Source organism: Chlorocebus sabaeus, chromosome 18 (assembly GCF_047675955.1).
Source record: "Chlorocebus sabaeus isolate Y175 chromosome 18, mChlSab1.0.hap1, whole genome shotgun sequence".
Lineage (NCBI taxonomy): Eukaryota > Metazoa > Chordata > Mammalia > Primates > Cercopithecidae > Chlorocebus > Chlorocebus sabaeus.
Genome location: NC_132921.1, coordinates 58,945,571 through 58,967,360, shown reverse-complemented (window position 1 = coordinate 58,967,360; position 21,790 = coordinate 58,945,571). Strand labels below are relative to the sequence as shown.

At 43.8% G+C, this 21,790-nt stretch overlaps 1 protein-coding gene across 4 annotated transcripts in view; it reads left to right on the top strand.

Moving 5' to 3' along the window:
- The window catches only part of LAMA3 (laminin subunit alpha 3), a 283,212-nt gene that overhangs the window by 245,377 nt on the left and 16,045 nt on the right, over positions 1 to 21,790 (top strand). For all 4 annotated transcript variants that reach the window (XM_007974442.3, XM_073006417.1, XM_007974441.3 and 1 more), the window contains 7 exons: positions 194 to 327; positions 6,870 to 6,987; positions 7,372 to 7,512; positions 9,652 to 9,791; positions 10,744 to 10,875; positions 12,366 to 12,519; positions 17,552 to 17,715. In XM_007974442.3, the coding sequence (XP_007972633.3) occupies positions 194 to 327; positions 6,870 to 6,987; positions 7,372 to 7,512; positions 9,652 to 9,791; positions 10,744 to 10,875; positions 12,366 to 12,519; positions 17,552 to 17,715 (983 nt within the window). The remainder of the gene's footprint in view (positions 1 to 193; positions 328 to 6,869; positions 6,988 to 7,371; positions 7,513 to 9,651; positions 9,792 to 10,743; positions 10,876 to 12,365; positions 12,520 to 17,551; positions 17,716 to 21,790) is intronic.

Genomic DNA, 21,790 nt, shown 5'->3' with positions numbered 1-21,790 from the left:
TCAAATGCAAACGTTTCTATTAAAATGTTTTAGTATCATATTTTTATCCAAAAATGCTACTGCTCAGAGCCTTCCTACTATGTATATAAATGAATCTGGGGGAAGATAAATAAAAACATGATAGTTCTGAACCCCTGTGAATAGGATTCTCTTATTTTCCCTAGCTTGCTGATTCATCTCTCATTTATTTCAGATTCAGATCAAAATTGGAAAAGTCCAAAAGCGTATGTGGATAAATGTGGACTTTCAAAACACTATAATTGATGGTGAAGTATTTGATTTCAGCACATATTATCTGGGAGGAATTCCAATTGCAATCAGGGAAAGGTAAGATGATTTTTTTAAAACCAGATTGCCTCTGTTAGTGGTTATGATTGTGACCAAAAAAAATCTGGTCTACTTTTTTAAATTTCACCAACAAACAAACGCAAAAAGTTAACTTTTCTGTATTAACAGTATAGTCAACAGAGTAAAACAGATTTAAATCCTGAATAATGAGACTGGGCAGTGGAAAGAAGGAAGGTGGGGGAACTGTGTGTCCATCGTCATTCTTGGGAGGGGAGAGACCACAAAGAATATAGTAGGGTTGACAATGCTGGCGACAAGGAGAACAGAGGCTGTGGCCCTGGGCCCTTGAAGGCTGTATAGGAGAGCGTGGGCATCCCAAGGCCTGATAGACATTCCCGGGGAACTGAAAGCTGAGGTTTCCACCTTCAGGAAGTCTCTGGAAGAATGTGAGACAGTATGTCTCCTTCACTTCTGCATCACCTGCTCCTTGCGTGCTATCGAGCATGGAATTGGTACATAACTGTTTCTTGGATGAATGAACACATGAATGAATTAATGTGAAAGGCAGTAAAGCTTTATCTGAATGGAAAACAAAAATCCCACCATTTTGGAATGCACTTAAAAATAACCATTTTGTTCATTTGTATCCTCCCGGAAAACTTTTCAATAGCTGACAGTAGTGTGTGGACAGAACATATCCTAGAAGGATTCGTGCAGCCTCACGACTAAGTAAGAGTGCTCCCAGAAGATTAGGTTATGATGACTTTTATACGAGATCTGAAGCTAGTTAACTCTTTTGTGAACTTACACATCAGTTGGAAGGAACTAGATGTGATTTATAAGGTGTCATGCCAAGGTATTCTTTCTTCTAGAGTCCTTATACATGTGGGCATCTGTCCATTCTGCATAGTCAGGCACTAATCTTTGTTTTAAAGTTGTCAGGATTGCCTCCAAAGACAAAAATGCAAATGGGAAAGTTGGGCACTTTAATAGAACCTGGGGCTGAACATCTTTACTCCTTGGGCTCTGGAAGGAGCCTTGCAGATCATGGTATGTAACCCCCGAGTTTTACAAACGAAGAAATTCAGAGCCAGTGAGATTATATTAATATTTAATATTATCAATATTAAAAGGCAATTCAGCCATGAATAGCCAGTTATGAATTGTCAGTAATCTTGATTTTATTTCCATGAAATGGACTAAAATAAAATCGTTCAAGGTAGTCAGCTTTTTCGAGTACTTTTGAGTATGTTTGAGAGTTACCACGTATTCATTCATTACACAGGATTTACTGAGTGCCTAATGGGCCTCAGGCAGAGTGACAGGTGCCAAGGAGACAACAGCGAGCAGGGTGGAGCCTGGAGAAGAGCAGAAGAGAGACAGTCACTGCAGGAGAACATGATGTGTGTAGGAGGAAGCTCAGGGTGCTGACAGAACCTAGGAGGGAACCTAATTCAGTTGGGACCATCAGGAAAGTGACCACCAGCTAGGACCTGAGAGATGCTAGCAGTCAGTGTATGTGAAGCACCAAAGCTGGATAGAGAAAGCATGAACTTGTGAAGAGCTGGAGTACAGCAGGAAGTGGGATAGGGATGCCCCATGGGGCTGATGTGGGCAGCAGGGGCCTGACCACAGAGTACCTTGAAAGTCACAGTAAGGAGCCATTGGAGAGACTTCAGCAGAGAAAGGCCATGACCAAATTAGGGTTTTCAGCAGCTCACTCTAGTGCAGGGCGGAGACTGGGTTAGAGAAGGAAGGGCAGAGGCAGGTAGAGTGGCTGGAGGCCGAGTGTATTAACAGAGGTGAGTGATGAGGGTGACCTGGCCCAAGGAGTGGCTGTGCAGGTGAGCAACAGGGATCAGGTTCCAAATATATTTAGGAACCTGGGCGAATGGGCAGCACTGCACAATGGCTTGGGTTGGGGAATAAAGGGGAAAAGCAGTCAAGAATGATGCCTCGCTTTTGGCTAAGCCCTTGGCAGATGGAACACACCAGTGGAGGAGTGGGGTGACAAGTTAAGTCTGAGACAGACTTAGTCCAGGAGCCTGAGACACAGCCAGGTGGAGATACCCACAAGCCGGTGCACAAAACGGCCTGGGCCTCCGGAAAGGAGGCCAGTTTGGAGAAGAGTAAATGAAGCCTGGGCCAGGTAGTCATTGAGGTAGCGGAGGCCAGTGGGCTTACCCAGAGCCAGGAGGAATTCTCAAACTGAGCCAATAAGGAACCCACTGGTGGGTGGTTTGTGTTTGCATGATATTAACGCAAGGCCCCTAGACAGTGACGTGGATGCCAGTCAATCCAGGTTTTCTAGAAAAGGGCAGTAGGTAGAACCACAAAAGAGGTGGTTTTAGTTTTGGCTCAGCAAAACTTTAGGTTAATTCAGCACTCAACCTTTATTCACCTTTTCATCTCCATCCATTAAAGAAATATATAGATATAGAGATACATATAAATAATTTGCTTTTTTAAAACAATTTTTTGTAGAGATGGGGTCTTGCTGTGTTGCCCAGGCTGGTCTCAAACTCCTAGCCTCAAGTGATCCTCCCACCCCCAGAATTCTGGGGTTACAGACTTGAGCCACTGTGCCCAGTCCAGAATTTTCTTTCTTTTTTTTGAGACAGAGTCTTGCTGTGTCGCCCAGGCTGGAGTTCAGTGGCGCCATCTTGGCTCATTGTAGCCTTGGCCTCCTGAGCTCAAGTGATTCTCCTGCCTCGGCCTCCTGAGTAGCTGGGATTACAGGTGTGCGCTACCATGCCTGGCTAATTTTTGTATTTTTAGCAGAGACAGAGTTTCCCCATGTTGGCCAGGCTGGTCTCAAACTCCTGAGCTCAGGCAGTCCACCCACCTCAGCCTCCCAAAATGCTGTGATTACAGGCGTGAGCCACCGCACCTGGCCCAGAATTTTCTTAGTAACTTATTTTGGGATCCTCCAAACAAGGGACTGCTTCCTTTTTTCTAGATAAGTTTATACTTTGACTTTTTTTTTTTTTTTTTTTTTTGTGACGGGGTGTCGCTCTTGTTGCCCAGGCTGGAGTGCAACGGTGTAATCTCAGCTCACTGCAACCTCCACCTCCCGGGTTCAAGCAATTCTCCTGCCTCAGCCTCCCAAGTAGCTGGGATTACAGGTGCCTGCCACCATGCCCAGCTAATTTTGTATTTTAATAGAGATGGGGTTTTGCCATGTTGGTCTGGCTGGTCTCGAACTCCTGACCTCAGGTGATCCACTTGCCTCTGCCTCCCAAAGTGCTAGGATTACAGACGTGAGCCACCATGCCTGGCCTATGTTTTGACTTTTTATTAAAATCACTGGAACATGGAAAATGCAGGAGATAGAGGCCAGTCAAAAGATTTTACTGGCCCTTCAGTCTCTCAAAAGCAAAATGCTAAGGAATAGTCAGCTGTTCTGGGTCTTGCCTCATCCCTCTGGTGAAGTCTTTGGTGGCCCAGAGATTCCTGAAACTGCCACTGGGCATGAGTCACTGGGAGGTGGGGTGGGCACAGAGGAGTTCCATGGATAATCCACAGCCAAGCTCTGTAGGGGCAACCAGCCGACCCTTCCAGAGTAGGGAGGTGTTCTGGTGCCGGCATAAATGGAGGGACCTTTTAGACAAAGTTCTCAAACTTAAGGTGGAGCAAAGCAAGCAGGTGTAATCACGAACTCAGCTTTGCTCAAGGGATTTTGTGCGTAGTTTGTTTCTTCCCCCTCTCACTGTAGTGTTTCTTCTGGGAATGGGGACCCAGATCTTGGAATGGCTTGTTTCTGATCATAATCAGAAATCATTCTGTTAATCCCATCTCCTTCCCAGGAGAAGAACAAATCATCCCTGGTAATGCCAGAGGATCTGACACCAAATGAGGACATTTTTCTTGAGGACCTACACCGTTGTTTACAGAGTGTGATAATAAACACTAAAATGCAAATGATGCACAAAGTAAAAATCAATCAAGAATCTATTGAACATCGACTAAGTACCCAACACTGAGGTTAGGGCTGCCTTTTGTTCTTTTTGCTCCCTGAAGTCGGCCTGCAGCAGCCATGGAGCTGGCTAAGATTTTGTGGACAGATTGGCCCAAAGTATACATAAATACCCCAATGCAGGAACCCGCTAACACAGCAATTCATGCCCCAGTGCAATGACATTCCTCTAGCAAGGATGTTCAGACCCTGCATCCTGGAGTAAATGTAGACCTGTGGGTCCTCAGGTAACCCAAGGTAACAAGAATCCCCCCAGGAACAGTGGAAGTAAATCTCTTCCATTTTAACACTTCTGCTGTGGGTAACTCTTCTAGAAGAAGAAGGCATGATCACTTCCAAGTGCTGCAGGAATACCAACTGTAAGCATAAAAAGCAGGGGCTTCAAACCTCACTAACCCATGTGACACACTGACAGTACAGACCCCAGCTCTGCCACTTACCAGCTGTGTGACCTTAGGCAAGGCCTTAACCTCTCAATGCCTCATTGCTGCATCTGTAATAAGGGCACAGTAGCTGCCTATCTCTTAGGGTGGTTGGAAGATTCAAAGCGTGTAAAGGAATTAGCAGAGGTCAGCACATGGTCAGTGCTCAATAAATGTTAGATAGGAAACCTGTCCTTCCTGCACATGTATCCTAGAACTTAAAATAAAATAAAATAGTATAAAAGAGAAAATACCTCCCTCAAAATGTTATTGTAAGTTGTCTTCTTAGAGGTTTGTGCAAAATAGGTGGTCTGTGTCTGTTAACTGCCTTTCTCTCCCACTATTTTACTTTCCTGCAACCTTCTTTCTTTGACCAATAATCTATGGAGAGAGGGACATCTGGAATGTTGTTGTCCAAGAGATATGTTGAAACCCAAAGAAGAATGGACCTAAAACTATGTATAAATAGGCAAGCTCCAGGAATGAAAATGAACCCTCCTCCTCTTCTGAGGCAAAAGGCCATCTTTATAAAATAATTAGGCTCATACTGTAATGCCAGTAAAGATTTGTTTCTTTCTTTTCCTTTTAATGAAATTTAATTTTAGGCGTATTACATATAGCTCAATTGTTTCTAATGAATTAGATTAAAATGAATGCAGACACCTTTCCGTTTAGAAAAGTAAGCTGCATTAGGGATTTAGAATGAAATCAGCTTTGGGTTTTCTTAGGACATCATTTGTTTAAGAAACACAAATATTTGCCTGGACTTCAGTTAGTTCATGTGTGTGAATGCTTTATGCACATTCACCTCCAGACAGATCCAGAAATCAAATCAAAGGGGAAGTGCCATGGGACCATTTAGAAAGAGCTGCTTTAGAAATTGCTCTCATTATATAAGAACGGTAATATGGGAGTAGTTACTAGCTTGACGATCTCACGTTGAGTCCTTACTCTGTATAAAGCACGTTTGAGTGTGTTACACATATTAACTTTCTTAGACTTACGACAACCCTATGAAACAGACTCACATATTCCCATTGTCTAAATGAGGAAACAGAGGCACAGAGAAGAGAAGTTGCCTGTTCAATTAGCAGGGACAGAACTTGAACCCAGGCAATTTGGCTGGTCCGCAGCAGCACAATTTTGCCTCTCAGAAACCCCTGCTGAACATTCACGCCCAGGTGCCATGCACTGCTGCAAGCTCTTGCTGTACGTTAACTTGCTTTTTTTGTTTTTGTTTTTGTTTTTTGAGATAGAGTCTCACTCTGTCACCCAGGCTGGAGTACGGTGGTATAATCTCGACTCATTGCAACCTCCGCCTCCTAGGTTCAGGTGATTCTCCAACCTCAGCTCCCGAGTAGCTGGGACTACAGGTGCCTGCCACCACGCCCGGCTAATTTTTGTGTTTTTAGTAGAGTTAAGGTTTCACCATGTTGACCAGGCTGGTCTCTAACACCTGACCTCAAGTGATCCACCTGACTTGGCCTCCCAAAGTGCTGGGATTACAGGCATGAGCCACCCCACCTGGCCCGTTAATTTTTTAAATCCTGGCAATAACCTGTTGCCCAGGTCCCACAGGTAGGAGGTGGTAGATACAGCAGCATATGAACCTGGACAATGTGTTCCATTGTTTCAGCTTGGCATTGATTAAATCAAGCTACATTTTTCATAATTGAATAGAACCAAAAAGTAACACTTTGTTTCTTCTGACTTTACAGTGGCTAACAGTGAACAGAAAAAAAGAGCAAAAAGTTTTCTAGAGAGTTCCTGCTTCCTATAAATGATTGATTACTTTATTTATATATATGTATATCATATATCATCTATGAACTTATTAAGACATGTCCTGTCCACCGTGCAATGCTGTGACTCCAGGGAGACGGACAGGAAGTTCTAGATATTGTACATCTTCTCTGTCTTTGTACCTTTTGCAGTCACTGGCCATTCTTCTGTTAACATTGTTGTCTGCATTTTTAAAGCTGAGAATGTAAACTTCCACAGAAAGGAAGTCGGTTCTCCCAGCATCATAAAATAAGTGGCATTATGGGAATCCCATGAGAAAGGATAAACAAAACACGTACTCGTGTATGGGTGAAAAGTACTAAAGAGCACAGCGTTTCAGCTCTAATTTCATGGGAGCCTGGCATGATCCATCTTTTCCTTTTATTTGTGTTCCTAATCAGATTTAACATTTCTACGCCTGCTTTCCGAGGCTGCATGAAAAATTTGAAGAAAACCAGTGGTGTCGTTAGATTGAACGATACTGTGGGAGTCACCAAAAAGTGCTCGGAAGACTGGAAGGTAAGTGAAGGTTCAGAACTTTGTGAAGGAGTGCTTCTCAGCCAACCCGCCTTCTGTATCCATTAACACAGCAACTTTTGACTTCTTTCTGGTAGCATACAGTGTTATAGTGAACTGGCTCATATGCACTCCCCATGTGCTTGCAAGGTGCTGAACCTTTGCAGGTTTGCACATTAAATTTGTAGGAAAGTAGGAAGGCCAAGTATATACATGAAAACTTACAGATGATTGCTGACTTATCATGCAGCAAAGTAAGCTCTCTTTCTTTCTGAGGCTACATAAATCACATTAATCGGTTTGGGTAAAGTGAGATCGGGTAAAGTACTGTATTTCAGCCAAGAAATGATTACAATGCTAGTAATTTATTCCATGTTTGCATTTCAGCTTGTGCGATCTGCCTCATTCTCCAGAGGAGGACAATTGAGTTTCACTAATTTGGGCTCACCGCTTACTGACCACCTCCAGGCCTCATTTGGATTTCAGACTTTTCAACCCAGTGGCATATTATTAAGTCATCAGACATGGGTATGCAATAGTGCATTAATATCAGACAAGATTTGAACCTGACTCAAAGTTTGATATTAAAAAGCAATAGATTTTGAACGTGGTGGAGTTGGACATGTTTTCTATCATCACACAGTAAATGCTATTGTATAGTTCAACCATGAACGTTATTCACCACTCTGGGGTAGGTCCTCAAAGAAATCAGGTTTAGAAAGTAACATTATAATTTACAGAGGTGCATTTGTGTGTATTCGCAGACTCAGTTTTGTTCTTTTCAGGTATATTTTATAATAAGAGTTAAGGTGGATTATAACTACTGTAGTTAATAATGTAGCTTAAAGTTTCAGAGCTCAGAAGGAAAATCACAGTGTGTCCCTATGATGGCGTTTTGATTGCATAAAAGGCAGCTCTCTAGACTGCCTTTTTGCAGCAGCAGCTAGTTGGACAATATTTATACCTGGAGAATTGTAGAAAATAAGATCCTTTGCTCTTTCCTCATGTACAACAGAGCCACATAAATTCTCTTCCACAAGGAGGTACCGTCTGTAACGTAAGTGGATTTAGCTAGTGTGGTTATGTAGGTATAGAAGTCATCTAATATTTAGAAATGAATATTTGTGGAATGAGTGGAATTTTTAAATAGAAGTAGAGTATGATTATTTCTGAATTTGTTTCTTTAGGATTGCAGAGCACAACAGAATTCTAGTATCTGTTAAGAAAATAGACGGTGGCTGACTCTGGGGCTCTGTAATATAAGGAAGGCCGCCCCTCTCTTGGTGGCTTGCTCACCAGTCCCTGAGGTCTTACTTTTAAAATGAGCCCTAAAGAAGCACATGCTGACACTTAGACTGTGGGGGTGGCTTTTCCATGAAAGCAGGATGTTTTGATCTAGCTCTTATGATACCTGACACTTGTTTCCTCTGCCACATGTAGGAACACTTAGTACACAATTCACAAAATGATTGAGAGCAGAGGGAAGAATTAGGTTAGCAAAAGATTAGATCCACCCTGGACAATGGGGGAATCCTGGAAATAGCATAGGGACATTGCCCTCAATTTCATAATGGGTTAGCTAAAGATACATATAAGTCAGCATTATTTTATGCAATTCATAATGAATATTGCCAATTGAAAAAAAGTTAACACAAAGTAAAATCAACAATGGCTATAACCACACACAGTAAAACTTGTTTTAGACTGAAATCTTACCAAAGAATCACATCTTGTTGAAAACTGCAGAAATTATACTTGGTAGAAAAAACACGAACAAAATTGAAATGAAAAGTGCTGAGACTGCACATTTTTAAAATTAATGATTGACAGGAAGAGTCAAATTATCTTGCCAAAATTTAGATCTTCAGAGTTTGACATGGAGAATTGAACTTCCCAGAAATAATGACTAGGAAGTAAAAAATTTATAATGACTGAAGAGAAGAAATCATTGTAATATTCTTATATTAAAAATTAAGGAATCAAGTCTTTGCTGTAAAATTTATTTAGCAATGAATTGATCCTGATAGAAATAACTTAGCAAAAGAAAAATAAAAATAGAAAAATTTAGGCTGGGCATGATGGCTCACACCTGTAATCAATCCCAGCACCTTGGGAGGCCAAGCCAGCAGTATCTCTTGAGCCCAGGGGTCTGAGACCAACCTAGGGAACATAGTGAGATCCTGTATCTACAAAAAATTACAAACTTAGCTGGCTGTGGTGGTGTGCGCCCGTGGCCCCAGCTTCTCAGGAGGCTGAGGTGGGAGGATCACTTGAGCCTGGGAGAGTGCCACTGTACTCTAGCCTATGCAAGACAGCAAGACTCTGTCTCAAATAATAATGATAAGAAGATAAAATAGAAAAATTTAGAAATGGTTGAATTGTTGTGTGTAGTCGATTGAGAAATTAAATCGGCTTAATGAATGTAGGTCCAAAAAATGTTTTTGGCAAATTCATCAGTGTTGGCATAATTTGCATAAGATTTGTCTATTTATAAACATGGAGTCAAATATGCAAAAAATAATCTTTAGAGCAAAAAGCAAACTCAAAGCATTTGGGTCAAAACATCCTGATTGTTTTATACATGGTTTGGATGATAAATTCAGTACGGATACAGGCATAATCCTTAAATGCAAATTAGTTGATGGGTATTTTCTATGATGATTTCAGACAAGCACCCTGCAGGTCACTCTGGAAGACGGTCACATTGAATTGAGCACCAGGGATAGCGGCAGCCCAATTTTGAAATCTCCACAGACATATATGGATGGTTTGCTGCACTATGTATCTGTAATAAGCGACAACTCTGGGTAAGTGGAGTAATACTGCTGTCAGAGCTGTGAGTGAGTTTTACTGTCTTTCATTTAATGGAATTTTCTGGTGTCTTTTTGCAAGATATTTGTCCTTGATGCCAAAAATACTTTACCAATAAGTCTTGTCCTTCTTCCTTATTCCATATCAATTTCTTCATAAAAAAATAAATTGCCACACATGGTGGCTCATGTCTGTGATCCTAACAACTAAGGAGGCTGAGGCAAGAGGGTTGCTTGAGGTCAAGAGTTCGAGACCAGTCTGGGAAACAGTAAAACCATGTCTCTAAGAAAAATAAAATAAAATAAAGTGTAAATAAATCAAATTTAAAAAATAAATCAGTTGGATGGATAAATTGTGGTGTATTCAAAATGGAATGCTATATAGCAATGAGAAAGAAGGATCTAGAACTGTATATCATGACATGAATGACCCTCACAAACATAATGTGGAAAACATTGAGTCACCCATAAAAGTTCATCTCATATAATTTCCTTTATATAAAGTTCAAAAACAGGCAAGAACTAATCCATTCCATCAGAATTCAGGATAGAGGGAGGGAGGCTACAGAGTTAAAGGGAATGCACAACAGGGTTCCTGGGATGCTGCTACTCTGTTCTGTTTCTTTATCTGGGTGCTGGTAATGTTGGTGTATTTCTGTTGCAAAAATTCGTTGAGCTGAACACATATAGTCTGCGTACTTTCTGTACATGAGGCTCTCATACCACAGTCTTTCAAAATGTCATCTTTGGCAAGATACACCCATTTTAATAAAAATGTTATGTGCAAAATACATGCAAAAAATTGTAATGCTCTTAAATAAAGTCTAGTTTCGCTAGTTATTTTAGATAACAAATATTGAGTCTGAGTTATAGACAGTGAGTTGGCCACATGGCAAGGGCCCTTTTATCCAGCAGTTCTCACCCTTGATTTGCTTTTCTTCCCTTTCAGACTACGGCTTCTCATCGATGACCAGCCCCTGACAAATAACCAAAGGCTAAATCGCATTTCAAGTTCCCAGCAGTCTCTGCGTCTGGGCGGGAGCAATTTTGAGGGTTGTATCAGCAATGTTTTTGTCCAGAGGTAGGTGATCCTGTCTTTGTGGGTAACTGATGAGAATGGCCTGCCCATGGGAAGGGTATCTCTTTGGTCCAGTTAACAAAGTCAGCTTTGTCAACGTGTGCTGCATGAGGCCCACATGCCACAGTCTTTCAAAATGCCATCTTTGGCCAGATACATCCATTAAAAAACAAATCCACAAAAAACTCCTGCGCCCGGCCTCCCTTTGGAGGAGCAGCTTTGGCATGTAACCTTGGGAAAGGCCTAATTAAAATTAACTTCAGATTATGGCCCTGAAAAGTATTCACTGAAATTTTATTGCATTATAATCAAGATTGTGCACTTAGATTTAATCAGCTCTCTACGGTTTTCAGGGCCAAGGAATTGCATGGACCAGTGCTATGCTAGGAAACCAAATCACCACAATGTTGAACGTGATATTGATAGAGAGTAGCGCTTGGGACTTCTATGCACGTGTTTACATATTTTCTTTTGATACAAAATGATTGTTTTTAGATAAGAGGCAAAATCTTCTCTGGGGTAAGGAGAGGGCCTGGTTCTGGCTATGAACCTCAGGCTGGAATTCTCAGGCTACCATGACAGGGAGCCTCCCGCCCATCAAGGCTCCATCCTCCTTGGCCAGGGTGAGGCTTAGAGTTCTCATTCCCCTCCTGGTTGATGAAACATCTTCCTTGAACATCTAATTCAGGGACTGGAGCAGGAAATGGGAGGGATGGGGAAGGCACAGGGGTTGTTAGCAACAGCTTACTGCCATAATAAGGCTTGGACAAGAATCGTGAGATAAAGCACATTTGTCCAAGACTTTCCTCCTCATAGTCGGACAAATCCTTCCATAAACTCACCTCTGAAGTTTCCTTATATTTACCATCATTCAGTATCATCGAGAGCCCATCTTCCCCCTCTGTGCATATTTTACTTTTGTATTTCCATGTGACACCCATTTCAAAGAAAGAACTATAGTATCCCAGCCCTCCCACAATCCTGCCACAATCCCGAGTCAATAAAAGTTTCTTGGGCTCCTCGCTGGCTTCTGGAGGTGATATTAAAGTAGGAGAGGAAAGTTTCCCCAGGAACCGTGACCATAAGAATGTGTAATTTAAAAAAAAGTATTGATACATAACTGTTGTATTAATACATATTTGTGGGGTACATGTGATATTTTGATACAGGCCTACAATGTGTAATGATCAAATCTGGGTAACTGGAATGTGCTTCATTTCAAGCATTCGTCATGCTCTTTGTGTTGGGAACATTCCAAATCTTCTCCTCTAGCTATTTTAAATTAGACAATAAATCATCGTTAACTTGAGTCACCCTATTGTGCTACCAAACACTAGATCATATTCCTTCTATCTAACTGCATTTTTGTACCCATTAACCAACCCCTCTTCATGCCCAAAACATGTAGTTTTTGAAATGAGCTCTCTCGACCAGCGGATCTTCCTCGACATGTCCAAGTTTGGCAGCATCTTTCATTTCTGCCCTTTTTCCAGGTTATCACTGAGTCCCGAAGTCCTAGATTTGGCCAGCAACTCTCTCAAGAGAGATGTGTCCCTGGGAGGCTGCAGTTTAAACAAACCACCTTTTCTAATGTTGCTTCAGGGTTCTACCAGGTTTAACAAGGCCAAGACTTTCCGTATCAATCAGGTAAGTGTCCAAACCTAACCCTGGGTTTCACTCCTCCCTGGAGGATTCCCCTGAGCCTGCCGTGTGGGAGAGATTGGGGAAGGAGGTGAGAGATCACCAATCCATGAATGGGACTGATGGGTTATCAACAGTTGAATCACACCAAAATGTCAAAGTGGTTTTCTTTTTAGCTTTTATTTTGCATCTTGATGAAAAGTTGGCAAGTTTTGCACTCACAGAACAAAACCGTGACTTAGGTTTCTTAATTTCTGTAGCTGATGTCTTGCTGTTTTAACATTTCTGCTGTGTCCCCAGCAGGTCCTGTGTTTTTCTATAGAATATAAGGGCCGTGCTCCTCTTCCTGCCCACCGACTTCCCCTCTGCTCTGATGCAACTCCTATGACAAGATACACCCATACATCTGGGCCTTGTCAAAGCCAATGTGGCGTACCCTTGACTGCAGACTAGAAACACCTGGGGAGCTTTAACACCCAATGCTTAGGCTGCATCCGACCCAATTAAGTCAGATGCTCGTGGAGTGGGCGTATCGGTAGTTTGTGAAGCTCCCCAGGTGATTCTGAAGTACGGCACTGAGAGGGATTGAGAGGAAATGAAACTCCTTATTTGGAGGAGCAGAACACTGTGATGAATTGAACACAGGATCAGGGCTTAAGGAGCTCCTTGCTCTACTGAAGGTCAGCAATGTAACTTTCCCAGGTTTGAGGTTACAATTAATATGGTTAATGGATAACAGTGGGCACCTTGGATCTGCCAGGCACTGCACTATGCACTCCAAGGGGATTTTCTTACCAAATCTTTCATTAACCTTATGCTGCAGTATAGAAAGGTAAGCAATTCAGCCCAAGCTCCCGCAGGTGGCAGGTGGAATTGGCATTCCAACCCAGGAGCCCGTGGCCTCTTGAGAGCTATGTGCTCCTGTTCAACACACTTTCCACTTAATGTCAACCACATGCTGCTTCTCTACCAATATTTCCCCACTGCACAATGATTTGGGAGAGCATGAACAGATAATACCTAATAAAATACATGTTTTATGCTATTAAGAAGAAATATACTTCATAAATCCAGAAGGGCTGTCATTTTCCCATTATGGGAATATCTTTAGAATTGCCCCATCAGAAATGAAGTCATATATTCATTTTTTCATTGTAAGGCTGAAAGTTATTGAGAGACTAAATTAGCCCAGTGATGGTGAACTGGAGAGAGCAAATGGATTCAAATCTATTTACAAGATAGAATACACATGACTCAGACAATAATTGAATTGGGAAGACAAGGGAGAGGCAGGAGTTAAAATAATTCTGAGGCACCCAGTCTGGGTTATTGGATGGATGGAGATGTCCTCTCCATGGAGACAGGAGAAGGACAGATATTTGGAGGAAAAGAGAATGAATGGAGTTTGTGGTGTATTGAGTGACAGGAACCTGCAGGACACCCAGGTGCAGAAATCTGGTGGGAGACTGTCAGAAGTCTCTGCATGGGCTTCAGCAGATGGGGTGGGACTGGGGCTGTTGATGTGGAAAACATTGGCGAATACACTATTTCATTTCCGCCTGTTTTGCGTAAGCCCCCAGTTTAGATGAAACAGGACATTAGTCTCTGCCCAGTAGCAGAGAGAATACAGCACAGCTTAGTGGTTAAGTACTGGACTCTGGGGCCAGACTTCCTGGGTTTGCATCCGGCTTTACCATTTATTAGCTATGTGATCTTGGACAATTATTCAACCTCTCTTTGGGTCTATTTGCTCCAATGTAAATGAAGACACATAATGGTAATACCTCATGATGTTGATGTGAGGATTAAATGAAGTAATAAACACAAAACACTTAGAAAAGTGCCTGGCACATAGTAAGTATGCATTAAATGCTAATTATTACTATGCACACTAATGAAAACCTACACAAAAGGATACGATGCTACAGGAGTGGTGCGGCAGGAATTTTCCTGCCATGGGAATCAGGAGGCTTCTTCTGGAGGAGGTGACCCAGGAGCTGGGTCTGGAGTGTGGGTTGAATTTAGCTGAGTGAATACTGTTGCCGCCCGAGCAGAAGCCCAAAGCTGGAGGCAGGATGTGGCTGGGACTCACTGGTGCAAGACGTGCTGCATGCATCCTCACCAGACTGACTTTACACTCTCTTTCTCCCTTCTCAACACACTCCTCTGAGAGCAGAATAAAATACCAACCTTACAGGCCAGGAAATGGAGTGTTTAAGAGGTTAAAAAAAAAAAGTTGCCAAAAAGCACCCTGTCAGTAAATGGTAGAGTCAGAATTCAAACTTAAGACTCTTAAGCACAAAGAACGTGCTCTTCTCCCAGGCGCTCAGAGCTCCGTGGGGATCTCCATCAGTCAAAGCGAAGGGTGGGGATTCACCTTCCTAGGGTCTGGCTCAGAAATGGACATGTGGCCCCTCCCTCCTGGACAATGAGCCCTGAGAGGAAGTTGAGGGCAGGGCTTCTGATAAAGAATTCCATAGTAGCACAAAGAGAAACCTGGGTAGAATCCATGCTTTTTGTGCTGGACAGTGTAGTGAGGGTGTAATTCCCAGAAGCACAAGAAGAGCACAAGATTCAAACTTAAGCACAAAGAATGTGCTCTTCAAGCCACATCATGTGGCCTCTACAGGCCCAGAGAGCCTGGTGAACAGTGGGAAATTGGATGGAGAAAGGAGACTAGAGAGAGGTAAACTGGAATCACACCCTGGAGCCAGATCAGGCAAGCGTCATATGATCTACATCAGTTGGACATTTTGCTATGGTCAGTGTAACATCATTGAAAGGAGTCCTGTAAGCAGTTGAAAAGATTAAAGATTACTAAGCTGGCTGCAGCCTGTGGGATGGTTTGGTGTAGGAAAGTTCTAGAGCCATGGAGTCAGATTGGCAAGCTACTGCAATCGTCCAGGCATGAGTCAGGGCTGGCTGGGCACAGTGGGTCACACCTGTAATCCCGGCACTTTGGGAGGCCAAGGCAGGCAAATCACCTGAGGTCAGGAGTTTAAGACCCGCCTGGCCAACATGGTGAAACCCCGTCTCTACTTAAAATACAAAAATTAGCCAGTCTTGGTGGCAGGCATCTGTAATCCCAGCCAATGGGGAGGCTGAGGCAGAGGAATCACTTGAACCCGGGAGGTGGAGGTTGCAGTGAGCTGAGATCACACCACTACACTCCAGCCTGGGCAACAGAGTGAGACTCCATCTCAAAAGCAAAAAAAAAAAAAAAAAGAGGGCTGACTTTCAGGGCATAGGCATTAGAAATGAAAAGGAAGGAGTGGAAACAAAATATGTCACACAGAAGAAGAGTAGGACATGAGAAAATGCATGAAAGAGGCCAGGGTGTCCATGTGGACCAAGATTTTTAGCCTGGATGCCTTAAAGTATGATGATGCCATTAAGAGAACTAAGGGACACTTGGTGACAAAGGCTATCTCTCAAAACTGTTCATCTTGATGCTCATGCTGCTGACACACACAGAAGACTCCCAGAGAGGGAGCAAGGCCCACTGGTGTGAGTCCCAGGCAGAAGCCCAGGCTGGGTTTTAATCTCAGTAGGATCAAGGTTTGGCTGATATAAATAACTCACTTAAGTTTCTGTTGGGTACGGCAGAACGTCTCCATTCAGCAATGTGCAAGCATCATTTTAAATAACTGATTTCAAGTTTGCATTCTGAGCACTGTATCCAGGAAATGGGTCAGGGAAGAAAACCCGCCCCTGAAGGAATGTGTATCTTTTGGGAAGCCTTTAGCTGCTGATTCAGAAAACTCACTGCAAAACTAATGACTTAAACAATAAGAATAATCTCACACAGTTAGCCAGGCAGGGGTAGGTGAGGCTTGAGGCCTGGCCCATCAGGAGCTGGCTCTGCTTCCTCTTGGTTCTCTTGGCTCCATCCTGCATGCTTCTGGCAATCGCATCCACACCACGCTGTCCAGCACAAGAAGCACCAAGTCTGCCTGGGCTTCTCTTTGTGCTAATATGGAGTTCTTTACCAGAAGCCCCTCCTTCAACTTCCTCTCAGGGCTCATTGGCCAGGAGGGAGGGGTCACATGTTCATTTCCGAACCAACCCCTAGTACGGTGAATCCCCACCCTTTGCTTTGACTGATGGAGATCCCCACTGAGCTCTGAGCGCCTGGGAAAAGCGCATGGGCGTTTCAGAACCTGAGCTCTGCGGTGGAGAAAAGAGTAGCAGGGCTGGGGAATCTCAGTTACTTCCAACAATTTTCCTAGTCACATTTAACATTTATTATGGTTGTTTTCCTGCATTAAAACTCAGTCCCATTCAAAAGTTCAGACTTCTCTGCGTGAGTCACTCTGATGGAAGTGGGGACAGGATGTGGTCTCCTCCCTTCTCTCTCTCTCCTGCTATCTTGGTCCTTTCACCTGCCCTGCTGCCCAAGTGAATGGTTGTTAGGGGAGATGGCCGCAGGTTTGCAGCTCCATGTTTCACTGGCGGGCTGTGGGTGTCTCGGTGCTGCTGGCCAAATGCTGGTCCCTCAAACGACACTGCGGTTCTTCCGATGCCCAGTGGTGGAAAGGGGCACCAGGCAGCCACTGGTCCCAGGTGCAGCAGCTGTCAGAGAAGAACCCAGACTTGTGTAAGATGAGAATAACATGCATGCTCCCCAAAGAAAGAGGGAGAGAAAAGGGGGGTATTTAGACTCTCCTAAACTTTGTTTACCCCAAAAGAATGAGCCCTCTGCCTCCTAGCCCTGTCTTACACCTTCCTGGTGGCAAAATGCTCTCAAATCAAAGCCACACTAGGGCGCTGATGGGGATTGCGAGGATCTGGCTTCAGGAAAGTTAAAGAGCTAAATAAAGAAGGAGATCTCCGTTCTGCCCACTCCATGCCAGTCAGTGACCTGCAGGAAGGGCTCTCAGTGGACACTTCCCATCTGCATGGTGCCGTTTCCCAGGCCTTCTATTGCCCTACTGAATTCCTCGCTTAGGATCAAGGGCGAAAATTAAGCAATGTACTTAGCAAGATAAGCAGTCTTCACTCTTTCCCCTGATCATTGTGTTGCTCTTTTCCCATGCAGCTGTTGCGGGACACACCAGTGGCCTCCCCAAGGAGCATGAAGGTGTGGCAAGATGCCTGTTCACCACTTCCCAGGACCCAGGCCAATCATGGAGCCCTCCAGTTTGGGGACATTCCCACCAGCCACTTGCTATTCAAGCTTCCTCAGGAGCTGCTGAAACCCAGGTATTATTTAGCTTTCCTGCTCCAGCACCAACTCAGAACCTGACTCTGCGATTCCACCGCAGGGAAGTCTGACTGCCATGACACCATGCAGCTGTCTCTGATGAAGGTGGCACTACCGTTTTTGTGCAAAGAGGTGCTGGCCTGCACAGGACAGGGAGCATGAGTGCCTGCCATGTGCTTTCCCAACAGCTGGAGGCAAACGTGACGACGGCATACTGCTCAGAGGCTGAAGCAGTCAGCTCCGCTCTGGTTTAGAATTGATGTTGTTCTAAAAATAAGAATGACATTTTTTTTTTCTAAAGCTGCTGTTTATTTCCATGATAAATCACTTTTCTTTTCTTGTATGCTGTAGTGAAAGTAAAATTCTTTTTAGGTAGATGCAGTGCCAGATAGATCATTTTTAGAGAATACATTTGGCCTTTTTGTGCTAACAAGTTGCATCTCTTTAGGGGAGGAGGGAATGAGCAGAAATATTAATTATGTCAGAAAAAAATTAGAAAAACAAGGTTTGTCATTTTCAGGTGATTTGAAGGAGACATAGATAGAAAGGTGCTGACCTTTTCTTCATGGCTTTCCCAGAGGCAGAATTGCCCGGGGATTAAAAGGACCTGGCTCTAGCATCTGGCTTTCAGTCCTGCTTCACACTTACTGGCTGTGTGACTCCAGGCCATGTGCCAGGGCAGCTCCTCTGAGACGCGGACACTAAGATGGGATTAGATGGGCAAGAGGTTCATTGTGGGGAAGCCTGTGAAAGATGACCAGAAGGGGACAGGGACGGGGGCAGGCAGAGCCTGCAGATGGCTGTGGGCCTGCAGACACTGTGAAGGGAGGGCACAGGGAGGAAGAGCCGGGTAGGAAGGGCCTCAGGCCACAGTCCAGCTATAACACGCTCTCAGCCAGGTGCCTGCAGTCCCCCAAGCGGAGATCATCTCTGAGAAGAGCTCATTGTTGACCATAAATGGCCCGGCTCTAATACCCCCGAGTGTCACTAAAGACCTAGGGCGTGGCAGCCCCACTCTGCTCCCTGCGGCAGCTTCTCTTGGAGCATGACTTCATGGCTGCCACAGGCTGTTTAACTTCTCTAAGCCTAAGCTGTCCCTCTATGCCTGTCTTGCATGTTAGCAAATTGCTACCTCTCTCTGGACCTCAATTTTCCTGTTAGTTAAATGAGCTCGAGGATGCTTTTCTTGCAGGGAGGAGAGGTCATAGCTTATAAGGAAGCTGGCCCTCGAAGCCCAGCCAGTAAGCTGTGAGCATGCGTCACAGGCAGAGAGAGGTTAAGGCCGGAGAGAGACTGAATGCCGAGCTCTGAAGGAGAAAGCCTGTGTGGACAGCTCCGCGTCTCCAGCTGCCCCATGGAAAGTCTTGGGGTCCCTCATTTTCCAAAACTGTGCTAGTAGAAGCTAAGGCAGAAGGAGAGGAGATTGTCCCTCCAGTTGTCCCCTCCCCTGGCTGTTTCTTGGTGGGGAGGCCCCACTTCCCATCCCCGCTCTCTTGGTCAAGTTGACCTTAATGACAAGGACCTCCCTCTTTCAAGAAACTGCCTGGACTCCCCTTTCCCCAGCCTCCCGCCTCTGGCCTCCCCCTTGTGGCCTCCCCATCAGCTTGGCCCTCCCCTCCCTGGCAGCTTCTCTCTCAACACAGTCAGTGCAGTGAGTTACAAACTTCTGATGATTCCACCCCTGTGCCTTCCCGTCCAACATTAAACCGTACATCATTAATGAAAAAGTAACATTTTAAAAGGTAAAAATTTTTTAAAGTCAATCAGTAAATATAATTTTCAACTTATATTTTAGCCCCAAATGTTGTAGCAATCAGTTATTTTCAGAAAGTTGAAAGAGTTGGAGGATTCTGTTGTTCTCATTCTGATTTACATTTTGGCAGTGTTCTGACAGTCCTTTAGAACTGGTGCCATTGCTTTACCCCTTTGGTGAATGTATAACAATGCTCTTTAGCTCTCTGCCCTACCCTCCCATCCTCCAGCAATGAAGAGTCATCGCTACAGTGTCATGTACTGGGATCTAAATCCACTGCTGCCTTTTTTTGGGTGTTAGTCAGTTAGTCTTTTATGAAAGAAAGTTGCTTTAGGAAACAGTTCTGGAAAGCAAATGTCAAGTCTGATCACCAGGCCCACATATGGAAAGTACATTCTATTCTGCAGCACGTTCTAATATCCTCCTTAACTTGGCTACCCCTTGTTCTCCAAACCTCCGCACTAACACACAGACACACCAGGAGAAATATTGAGCAGTGTTACCATCTGGTTGGCTTAATTTAACAAATATAGATTTCTCTTTCATTTTGAAGAACATTGCCCTCAAGGAAACTTGCTAATCTGAAGAATAAATGTGTATCTTAGCCTCACAGAATTAAAAAGCAAAGAGAATTAACAGTATAATTTGTTTCTTCCATTTCTGGTTTCTGCCTCCAAATTTTCCATTTACCATTTAATTCAATTCAGTAACTATTTATTGAGTGCCTACTGCATAATAGGCACTGGGGATGGCACTACGAGTGGGATGAATGCAGTTCCTGCCTCCTGTCTGGTGTCTGCTTAGACATTAGCCACAGGAATGGCTGAAGACAGCCTATTGACATCTGCATCTCCCACGACCCTTTCACACACACCTTGAGGCATCCCTCTCACGGCACCCCTGCACCATAAACCACTCAAGGAATGAAACGTCCATCGTTGCATTCCTACTACCCAGCACTGCACCTTATGCATCCCCCACACTCATTCAGTACTTGTTTGATGAGTGGGTGGATGGATGAGTGTGAGTTTTCATAAAAAGTAAAGCTCGCTTAGCTGGATGTGCATAGCACATGTAACCATCATGTAAATGAATACTAACAACGTACTCTGCTTTTTTTTTTTTTTTTTTTTTTTTTTTGAGACAGAGTCGCTGTGTCACCCAGGCTGGAATGCAGTGGCATGATCTCAATTCACTACAACCTCTACCTCCTGGGTTCAAGCGATTCTCCTGCCTCAGCGTCCCAAGTAGCTGGGATTACAGGCACCCACCACCACGCCTGGCTAATTTTTGTATTTTTAGTAGAGTCAGGGTTTCCCCATGTTGGCCAGGCTGGTCTTGAATCCCTGACCTCAGGTGATCCGCCCACCTTGGCCTCCCAACGTGCTGAGATTTTCCCAAAGTGCTGAGATTACAGGCGTGAGCCACTGTGCCTGGCACACTCTACTTTTACCGCATGATATTTGCCTCCTTCTTCTTCCTTCATAGGGAAGGTATTAGGGTCTGAGAAATGTAGAGGTGGGTGGGAGAAGGTGGGTCTGTGTTTCTTCATCTTTGTGTTAAATCTGTCTAACAGAAAGGAAATGCTTTTTTGATGCTTAAATCACATCTTTGTTATTCAAGTTGTCTCCTACTTCTCCTACGACTTCCCTCTCCATGAATACACACAAAACAGAATGCATATTCATTGGGTTTGGAAAGTACAGGCTTCCCAGTGGAATAAGCCAGTCACAGAAGGACAAGTCCCGTACAATTCTACTTACATGAGGTATCTCGAGTAGTCTAATTCATTGAGAAAGTAGAGTGGTGGTTGGTTGTCAGGGGCTGTGGGGAAGCGAGACTAGGGACCTCTTGTTTCATGGGTACAAGTTTCAGTTTTGCAAGATGAAAAGAGTTTTCCAGATTGATTGTACAACAATCTGAATGTACTTAACAGTACTGAACTGTACACTTAAAAATGGTTAAGATGGCACATTGTAGGTTAGTGTATTTTACCATAACTTTTAAAAATGTAGACTTTAATAAAAGATTCAGACATGTTTCTTCTTGCCACATGCTGGGACTTACACCACTAGCTATGTTTGCCACAAAAGTTCCATGTTATTCCCCAATGTCGTAAGGAAGTTATACAACAAAACCGTTAGCAGCTGGAATAGAATAGCTTTTTAAAGTTCCGAGAGAAATAGGTCATTTAATCAGTACCTACCTTAGCTTATCTATTTGAAAAATGGAGGTTGGGTGTTTGCTCCCCACCCTTTGTCTCAGCTCTGAGATTCAAAGGAACACTGAACACCTCTATTTCCCTTCATTGCCGGTGTTCC